Source organism: Trichechus manatus, unplaced genomic scaffold, assembly GCF_000243295.1.
Source record: "Trichechus manatus latirostris isolate Lorelei unplaced genomic scaffold, TriManLat1.0 scaffold00158, whole genome shotgun sequence".
Classification (NCBI taxonomy): domain Eukaryota; kingdom Metazoa; phylum Chordata; class Mammalia; order Sirenia; family Trichechidae; genus Trichechus; species Trichechus manatus.
This window is the reverse complement of record NW_004444094.1, coordinates 804,303-815,276: the sequence shown is the minus strand read 5'-3', so window position 1 is coordinate 815,276 and position 10,974 is coordinate 804,303. Positions and strand designations below refer to the sequence as shown.

The following is a 10,974-nucleotide window of genomic DNA, read 5'->3' as shown; positions in this document are numbered from 1 at the left end:
TGTATTTCATTCGAGTCCTATTAAGGGAAGCAAATGGCATACATTTTAACAATTTTAGGTATTCAAAAAACAAACAATATGTATAGGTGCGTTTGTGTGTCTGTGTATGTGTATGTCTATGTGTAAAGAGGTAGACGATAGATAGATACATAGATAGAGAGACAGACGTGGATATCTGTAGAAATGGAATTTGAATGAATCCAAGTGACTACTTTATTTAAGAGAGAACGATAAATACTCAAGCTGTCTTGGGAGAATTATGCTGACGTTGGATCTTGGGATTACCCCTCACATAAAACTCAGACGATTTGGTGTCTTGTCAGGAAACTGGGGTGAAGCATGCTTATGTGATGTTAATCATGCATTCAATCATTCTCTTACTGCAAGCCCACTAAATGGTGACAGATCAAAACGAAAAGAAAAACAAGCAAATGCTTTTCCTCCCCCACCCTCTGAAACTGAACTTTTTCAATGGAGGATACTCTAAGGGTTTAGCTATCATCGTTTGCAAAGACATGAGTTATTTTATTAGTCTAATTTTAAAATAATACCTGAAAATATGTAGTTATCTTTTACTTAAAGGTGCAATTATTCTTTCACAAATTCTATTCAGTTGTCTAAAATTATATGCTCGTTAAGATATTAACTGAACTTCAACTCCAGTAAAACAGAGCAAGATAGAATTGAGTTTGGAAGCTGCTTAATCATATGCACATATGTGCTAGGAATCTGTGAAGGCTAAAAATTCCACTAAGTATCCCATAATGGTGTGGCTCAGATGATACTTGAGTAACTTAAGCCAATTTTAATTTTGAAATTCAAAAATTCCACTGGCAAATAGTACCTACCACCACCATCAAAATAGCTTTAGAAATGAGGAAACCATGGCTCAAAAAATTGAGATAAAGATTGTAGAGCCTCATGATTTTTTGGTCCAGAGCAGGTTTTACTGCAATACTTTACTATGATGTGAGAAGTAAGAATTTTGCTCTCATTACGTTTGGAGGTATTATGATATTATACTTAAAATAAGGATATATGCCTTACGTCTTCATATATATATATAATAGGTTAATTGAAATATTTAGGCATCAAGTTGAGAAATAACAATCAGTATATGTTTGAAAGATTAAAAAGCAGACACGTCAGGGTTCGTAAAAAGAGGCAGTCTCCTACATTGCTGGAAAAAGTATAAACTAACACAAACTTTCTGAAGGAGAACGTGGCTCTGAGAATCACATGTTGCGATATGTTTTCCCTTTCACTAAGCACTCCTACCTTCATAAATTTATTTTTAAAGATAATCTAAGACGTGTTCTTAAAAATATGAGTGTTAAGGGTTGTTTCTCACAGCACTTTTTAATGGGGGCGATAGATTTGTGCATTTTTAGCCTACCCATTCAGTGAAACGCTTGACGGTCATGAGAGAGCAGGATTACAGATGAAGTCCTTCCGTTCATATTTCTAATCTTCCTACTTTATTTTTCCTTTGATTTAATTGTGGGGGAAAATATATTTGCCAATGAACAGAGAAACAGAAATAAGAAATTAATTGGACGTGGAATCTCTGAGCTGAGAAGCTCCTGGAACCAGGAGACAGAGAGACAGAGAGAGCTGTAACATTAAAGACAGCGAGAAGCAGTGGCAGAGAAACAGTGTCAGGAGAGACCAGCAGGAGTCAGTGCAGTGGGCTTCCCAGCCTATGGAGCGAGAAAGCTGAGTAGAGTGCCTTTGGGCTTATTGGCAGAGTGAGGTGCCTCTGGGCACTTATTGGCAGAGTGAGGTGCCTCTGGGCACTTATTGGCAGAGCTAAAAACAGCTTTGTAACACTTGCCCGAGCAGGGCAGAGGCAGAGGGGTCAGAGACGGGGGTGTCTGAGGCATAGCTGAGAAGAGGCTGTCCTGATGGAAGAACTGTATCCTGAGCATTCCTAAACCTGAATTGTAACCTGTTACTTCCCTAATAAACTCCATAATCATGAGTATTGTCTGTGAAAAAAAAAAAGAAAAGAAATAAGAAATTAAGTTCTATATACCAGAAACATCCGATAGAAATAGGTTGCAATTTTAAATACTTTTATAGCCGTATTTAAACGTAAAAATAAACAATTTAGCAATGTAAATTTTTAACACAATATATCCAAAAAATCATCACAACAACACTAATCAATATAAAAATTATTAATGAAATATTTTATGTTTTGTACTAAGCTTTCCAATCATCAGCACACCTCAATTGGGCATTTCAAGTACTTAGCTGCCACGTGTGGCTCATTGCTTCCCTATTGGACACCACAGCCTTTACTACTGAAAAAAAGATTGAAAAACCCAACCTGAGTGCATTAACTTCCCAAGCAAGAAAAGGCATGCCAGTGAAGAAATGATTAATGTTGCTCACTGACATGAAAGAAGTCAGGGTTTTTAATGCTGGGCGTTTATGTGTGTGTGGTGTGTGTGTGTGTGAGTGTTTGTCCTGGAGTGGAGGGTTGGGGAGCAGGAGTAATTGAAAATTACCACTCTAGCTATTGATGGGTTGAGTACACAATTTAAGATCAGTGGTCCCTTTAGTCAAGTCCAACAAAGGTCTGGCAGCCTTAAGTCACTCAACGTGCATAATTCTTGGCCAGTGTCAGCTGGTTAGAACCAGTTGTGGTGAAATAGCGTGCAGTTTTGATAATGCCTAGCCTCGCCAAATATCTCTATAAGCAGTACCCTTTTATTTTACAATAAAATTTAAAACTATAAGGAGGCAATGTAAAACAAACCTAGCAAGTACAAAATAGTGTTAAATGCTTTCTAATTATACACGGCATTGTCACAAGCAATAGTATTAATAAAATAAACATACGTCTAACAAGTATCTCATATTTAAATTTTCTATAAAAATGCTTTCTATTAGGTACGAGGATTTTCTAGAATATAATTGTCATATAAAGCTTGTTATTAAAAGTTTATTTTCCCAAAAAAGGGAATTATTACCAAATATTAATTTTGCATGTCACATAGAATGTGTATTCTACTAGAAGGTGGATACACAAAGACGCCTGAAATGTGTTCTCTAAGAAGTAAAACAGGGGAGGCAGGTCAGCGGGTTGAGAGAACTAATAGTTACTGTGTTTAGAAAATTAGGAGCCACATAGTCACTATATTTAATCATGATACCTTCCAAAGTCAGATAATATTTTCTCCGTTTACATATGAAGAAGCTGAAATGGAGAACAATTAAATAGCTTGTCCCTGTTTCTACAGGTAAGTGGCAAAATTAGCATTAGCACAGGTGTGTTTGATCCCAAACTCAAACTTTTTTCCAAACAGCATGCTGCTTGCAGTTTAGATTCATCCAACAAAAAATTGAAAGCAAAAAAAAAAATAAGATAAAAAAGGAAAAAATAATCCTCTATCCCACATTTGCCAAAGTGGCATATTTCACTCATTAACAACTGCATATATAAAAACACTAAATGCAACAACTTTGAAGCCTGAAATTACCCCAATATGTGAAAATGTGGTAGAAAGAACTAATCCTAACGCCTTCATGTCTTACTTTCTTGTCATCCTGTCTAAATGATTAACCTCAATAGAGTCCTTGAGTTAAAAACTTTTATCCTATCATCTCTTTAGAAAATTCCCTAAACAGAATTTAATTGCATACGAAGTTTCCTTCCTTAAAATTTTTAAAACATTTTTTAATATTTTAAAAATTTGAGGATTTTTTTACAGCATAATTTATATAAAAGTAAATGCTAAATAAAATATTTGCTTCACATTTGATGATCACACTTTAAGGCATGTAATAAAATACATTGAACTTACATTTTCAGAACATACTAAGTTATATTCGTAATAATTTTTCATAAATTTCTAGAATGATTTCAAATATGCTTTATCTCACAGAAAAAGATTTTTAAAAATAATATTGTATTGCGTTTTCAGTGAAGGTTTACAGCAGCGTAGGTTTCTATTCAACAGTTTGTACACAAATTGCTCAGTGACGTTGGTTATCTTCTTCACAATGAGTGAACATTCTCAATATTTCTGTTCTAGTTGTTTCATTTGCATTAATCTACGTTTCCTTGCCCCCTTACATTTTCATCTTTGTTTTAAAGTAATTGTTAACCGTTTGGTCTCATATAGATGATTTTTCAACGGAGCACTGTACTCACAGGTGATATTCTCTATTTTGTGAGCCAATCTGATAATTAGCTAAAAAGTGATTTCAGGGGCTAGTTTTGGTTCGAGGTTTAAAGAGTATCAAACGGCCATAGTCTCGGGGAGTCCTCCAGTCTCAATGGGTCCAATACATTTTTTTTTAAGGAATTTGAGGTTCTGTTCCACATTTTTCTCCTATTCTTTCAGATTCATCTTTTCGGGCCCTAGTTGGAATGGTTGATAGTGGTAGCCAGGCACCTAGTTCTCTTGGTCTCAAGGTAGATGAGTATGCAGTTCCTGTAGGCTATTAGTCCTGTGGACCAGTTTCTTCTTTGGGTCTTTGATTTTCCTCTTTCTCTTTTACTCTGGACGAGTACAGACCAATAGTTGTGTCTTAGATGGCCACTCGAAAGCTTTTAAGACCCTAGACACTGCTCACCAAACTGTGATATAGAACATAAACTTTATGAAATATATCAGTTGACGAAGATGTTCCATGAGACTATCATCCTAATCCTTTAAACCTAGGAAAACAATCCCACCAGGTGTTTGGTTATGTTTAAGAAGTATCCGTTTAACTGTGGCCCCTATGTGCTTTATTATACATATGAATATACGTGCAAACAGTCATATAGATGCATATACATATACATACGCATACACCTATAGATGCAAGATATTTTTTAACAAAGAAAGCATAATATATGATAGTATTATCTTTATCCCCCAAATTTCTCTGAAACCCCATATAAACCGGTTAACTGAATGTAGGGTCGGCTCTTATTTTCTGCGCTGGTGTTCAGTGGTGAAAAAAAATAGCCATAATTGAAAAAAATTCAAAATATTATTCAGCTTTGCAATTGCTTTTTCAAGTATAGGTAGATTTTGTAATTAATAATCTACTAAATAAAAATAGCTTTCAATCAAAATCATAGGATTACACCCTGCCTGAGAAGGATCAGGCCATTTTTAAGCCAGCTTAACTCCCCTTTGCTTCCCATCCTGCAAAAGAGCAGCTTGATTCAGCAAAGTGCTTTTCACACTCGGTAATAGAACATCCCCCTTTTTTTCTAAATTTGTTTTCTGCAGACCACAAAACTTCTTCATCATAAGGAAATCATTATATTTACTTACAGTGAGGAAATTTCATCTAATTAAATTATTGCCTCTTTACCCTTATGGAGGCTAAGCATAAACAGTACTAATGGGAATTGATTTAAGCAGATTAGTTGATAAAGAATTCATGGTGCTAATTGCTTTACTTCTCAGGAAAAGTCGTGGCATTGTCAAAAGTAGGTTATATTCGTAGAAATATGTTGAACATGTCAATATCATCCATCACTTGTGTCATAGCCAGGAAAAGGCTGAGACTCTCTGTTGGACGATGATCACTAAGCACCCCTCCATCTCTTGATATTTGTGATCTAGAATGTTCCAAAGAGTAATATGCAGGTTTTTTATTTTTATCTGTGAGCCAACCATGAGTTAGAATCAACTCCATGGCAAGGGTTTTATCATCTAGTAGGAGCTCCTGGGTGATGCAAACAGTTAACATGCTCACTGCTCACTTCAAGGCTGACAGTTTGAGTCTACCTAGCGGTCTCTTGGAAGAAAGGCCTGGCCATCTATTTCTGAAAAATTGGCTATTGAAAATCCCACGGAGCACAGTTCTACTCTGACACAGATGAGGTCATCATGAGTGGGAATCGACTCCCCTGTAAGGTAACTGATAACATCTAGTATATAAAGATTAATCTAGATAAAATAAAATCATCATTAAAAAATATGTATTTTTAAAAGATGGAATTGTTTTCCATGTAGAGGTTTTTAACCACTGCAAATACTAGTTTGTTATATTGTGGGCTAAATTCAGAAATTTTACGTCTTGATTCTGTGCAACTACAAAGAAGCATTTAAAGACACCAATCATAAGACTTAACCTATACTTGATGCTAAGTATTGCCAAGCATAACTCCTATGAAGAAAAACAGAGGCTCATATCACCTTCATAGGTTTACAAAACCAAGTTCATTTAAATCTGTCAACAGATATAATGAGGCTTCTGACATCAGTAACACTGAATATAGAGAGACGTGAACAGCATTTCATTGTTAAGTGTGAGAAGTATTAACATCTTGCATTTTGCATGAAAGTGCTTCTTGCTATTTTTAAACTTTTCCTCTCCAGGCTCAGCACTGTTTCAGGAACCTACCTGTTCTGCTTGTTGATAGTGGTTACGTAGAGCAAGCAAAACAATGGTTTTATGTTGAGCCTTTCCTATTCCTCTAAGCATTGCAAATGCAACTGACTAAATTATACTGAGGACATTATTTTATTTCTTGGAATCATTATATTCAGTTTTAATATATATTTCTCTTTAAATTATGCAACTTAATAGCCCTGCTTTCTTCAAAAAAACATTGTGATAGGAGGTATTTCTAATTATTTGTTCCATTTAGCTCTTGAATGCAAAACCTAATAATTAGATATTAATTGGTTTTCTTCCTTTTTTTTCCCAAAGCATTGGTATTCAAATTAGAGTTTGTGTATAGGCAATGTTAAAATGCAGATTCCTTGCCCCCACCTTCCAGAAAATCCAATGCAGTAGGTCTGGAGTAGTTGTCTGTATTTTTATGAAAGTCCTAAACCAAAGGTGGTCTAGTATATGTTTTCACAAATGCCCTTCTAGATGATTGAGGCAATGAGCCAAACACTCTGATTTACACATACAATCTTGCTAACTTCTAAAACAAGATGGAATTTCTCTCCAGATTTTTTTTTTGCCCCAATCCTCTGCACATAATAGAGAAAAGAGGACGAGCCAGATTATTAAACAACAATCCAATAAACCAGTTGAATAGATTAATGACCATTCTTTCCGGGTTCTACGCCTAACCACTTGGAATGATATTTTAAGAAACTAAATGCATGACCTCCACCACCATTCACGAAAGAATAAATATCAACGACTAAATTAACTAAATGTTATTAAAAGCCAATGAAAGACACCGCGCAACGTAAGTTTTGACCCTTACATTGACAAACTTAAAAAAAAAAAAGTTGTCAGTTGCTGTCGAGTTGGCCCCAAAACTAATAAATAATTTCTAGCATTGGCAAAACCTTGGTAGGAATATAAATTCATACAAATAGTGAAAGAGTAATTTGGTAGGATGTATCAGAGCTAAAAATCCTGGTGAAGTTAGCAATTTGAATCTATCAGGCGTTCTTTGGAAACCCTATGGGGCAGTTCTACTCTGTCCTTTAGGGTCACTATGAGTTGGAATTGACTCAATGGCAACAAGTTTTGTTTTTTTTTTTTAATCAGAGCTAAAATTATTATAATCTTTTGTCTGGTAACCTAACTTTTAATAACACTTCGTACAGAAATAAAAACACAAATTTATTAACAATGTATCAACCAAAAAACTAAGATCAACTATTTGACAGTAAAAGAACGCTTACAAAAAGTATGGTTCAATACTTCTTACTCTATAAATCTTAGTAAATTTACAAAAATTACAATATGGTTGATACAGTTGAATTCCTAGTAAAAGTTGTAACGTTTTGCATGGGACTTATTTCCGGGCACTTAGAGATATCCCTCTGAGCAGACAAGGAGTGAATGCTAACTTCTCATCTATCCAGATGGAAATATTAAACCCCAAGTGTTGACAGGGAAGAGTGAGGTTCTGCATGCTGGAACACAAGGGGCAGACAGGAGGAATATACACAGTATACTTAAAAAAAGAAATAGTGGTAGTGTTATGGTAAATTTACCAAAACTTCTAAAAGAGGCATGTGTTTGGTTATATAATAATAAATAAATACTAAATTTAAAAATAAATTGCAGCATTTATTTTACAGTAGAAATATCTGTTAACTGGTTGCCCTCATGAAAACATGAATTGTAAAACTTCTTGAAGAAAATAATTTGATCCTATACAAGCTCAACTGATCCCCCCCTCCCCAGATCCTTGTTGCATAACAGCCTTTTGCAGACCTTAGACGTGCAATAATCACACAAGGAGCTTGACGAAACTGCAGATTCTGGAGTACACAGATCCAGATATTTGGAGAGGGACCTGAGGATTTGAATTTTCTAAAGTAACCAAGGTGAATCTTATGCAAGTGGTCTAGAAATGTCAATTTAAGAAACGCTATTTCAGAACAAGGCTGAGGATAATGGGGCAATAAAATTGCCATGAAAAGTGTTACTGATCGCTTCCTTCAAATGTAGTAGATCTTCAATAATATTATAATGAAACTTTTTATTTCAAGTAGCAAAATGTTCTAAAATTCAACAGAAAGTGATCATCATGGAACATGCAGCAAAGTAATCATAGTAGTACATTGTAGTGAGTAGTTCACAGCAGTAAAGAGTGAACTTGCTTAAAATTGTTCACTTAAATTTTGGTAAATATCTACCAAAAACAACAATGTTACTTTTCAACAGGCCAATGTTGAGTCACGCTATCTGACAGTAAATATCAAGACCTGTATCACTAATGGCTACCTTTGCTTCGCAATGCCAATAACTTTATATTTGCTATTGTTGTTATTAGTTGCAATCAAGTCAATTCTAATTCATAGCGACCCCATATATGCAGAGTAGAACTGGTCCATAGGGTTTTCTAGGCTGTGACCTTTCATAAGAAGATCACCAGGCCTTTCTTTTGAGGCACCTGTGGGTGGGTTTGAAATGTCAACCTTTTGGCTAGTAGTCTAGTGCTTAACCATTTGTGCTACCCAGGAATGTCATCATATTTGCCATTACCAAAAATGAATGAATGAATGAATGAATAAAAGCATATGTCCAATTAATTTAAACACATAATTAGATTATTAAGGCAGAAGTTACAGAGAGGAACTAAAACACAATTCTGTTTATACTGTTGGAGATTATGAAGTGGTTGATTAAAATAATTCTCCTGACCTCTAAATGGTTTACAGATGAGGCAGAAAGACAAGCTATGTTGCAGGTAATCATGATATTGTATATCATGAGCAACAAGAAAGAAAAGATGAAGACTAGTATGCACATTTAGAAACTTCTTAGGTGGAAAATGGAGTAACAAGTAGTAAGGCTATCATGTGAAGCTGGGCTATAGAAATCCCAGGAGATTTTTAAAAGATAAAACTTGTTTTGGCAAAAGCAGCAAATCACAGCTAGATTTTTAAACCTTTATAATGTAGTAGTTTTACCAATCGCTATGCAAAACTACTTTACGTGTAATAAAATATTTTTTCTAGATGTACATAATACCAAGATTCCAAATGTGATATAGTTTTCTTCTAGGCTAGTCACATGTCTCTCCCATTTTTATGTTATTAAATTAATACATGTATATTGTTTATACACATGAAACACTCCTGTTTTCAAAATAAAAAGATTTTTTTCATTTCTACTAAATTAAAATACAACTATTAAAATTCTAACCCCTGATTTTTTTTTTTTTTAAGAACCGTTCATTTCTAGTGGCAAAGCTTGATGCTTTAACACTCTAGATTCCATTGAAGTTTTACAACACAGCCTGTACAAGACTTAAGCCATTCTCCTTTATTTCATTCCGTTGGAATGCATAAATATATATACACATACACACACATACACACATATATGTGTATTTACATATGTGTAATACATACATACATACATATATAATTTCCCTAAAATAGTAATTCTCATGGAGTAAAATTCAAATACAGAGTTTTGTCTTGAAATCCATCCAAGAGGATATTTATTTCCTGGAGTACCTAAAGTTAATTTCATTTACAAGATTATTCAGATGAAGGAAACTCAAGAAAAGCACCACAGAATGGTTCTACTCAACTGTAAAAATATAAAATTCAAGTAAAAATGAGGGAAGCTTTAAAAGCTTCCTTGTATTGTAGCCTAAGTGTCTTTAACATGTGTTTTGTAAACTGCATAAAAGGGAATTTAACAAGAGTATAAAATTATTAGTATTAATATGCAAAACATTATCTGTTTACTCAAAAATAAATAAATAAATAACGTTGTATGGGGACCGTGGTTCTCAACTTACACTTGAGACAGAAGGATCCCCTGGTACCTGATCAGACACTGCACTGCATAGCTGAGCTGAGACAGGATTTGCTCTTCGTAAGTGTAGACATTTTGAGGTGTCATGCATGGTCCCAGTGGGGAATGGATCAGTTGTCATAAGTACTTCTGTTTGCAATTCCTTAGTGTATTCGTGTGATACAGACAAGAAAAAACATTGCAACTTCTTGTTTAAAATAAAATACTTAGAAGCCAATAGCCAAATGATGAAAGTGTCTCAGAAAACCAAGCAGTGTAATCCACCTACATCTATCATTTTCAACATTTAGTTCTTTCCTTTGAAACAGTTTGTTTTCCTCAAAACTTCTAGGTCATTCTAAATTTGGTACATTTGTTTTTTGAGGGGATAACAAGATTATTGTTCTTCTGGTGAGTGCACAAAAAGAAAGGTTATGAGGTCAGTTATGAAAGAGAGAAAAAGAAAGGAACTGGAAATATTTTTATTTTACACAAAGTTTTTAAAGATGCTGACAGAGGTAGCTCCATAGGTAGGGTAGAAGAGAATTCTATGCATTCCCTTCTAAATTATTTTTCTATTTTTAAATTCATGTTTTTCTCATATAGTGTGTTGAGTCAATTAATTATTTTAAAGAAAAATGTGCTTTTTAAAATCTGGGTCTCACAAGGGGAAAGAGTGAAGCTTTGTCAAACTTGCTTTGTGGCCCATTCCAAGTCCTAACTACTTCCTTGTAACATCCATTCATCCTAGAGGGACTGAGGAACAATTAATATACTCTTTCTTAA

General features: G+C 34.5%; 1 protein-coding gene across 4 annotated transcripts in view; it reads right to left on the bottom strand.

Moving 5' to 3' along the window:
• Positions 1-10,974, bottom strand: part of PCDH9 (protocadherin 9) — a 1,003,512-nt gene that overhangs the window by 824,774 nt on the left and 167,764 nt on the right. Inside the window, exon 3 of one of the 4 annotated variants that reach the window (XM_023740558.1) lies at positions 10,582-10,596. The exons of the other annotated variants lie outside the window; for them this stretch is intronic. Coding sequence (XP_023596326.1) covers positions 10,582-10,596 — 15 coding nt within the window. The remainder of the gene's footprint in view (positions 1-10,581; positions 10,597-10,974) is intronic. 4 annotated transcript variants of the gene reach the window in all.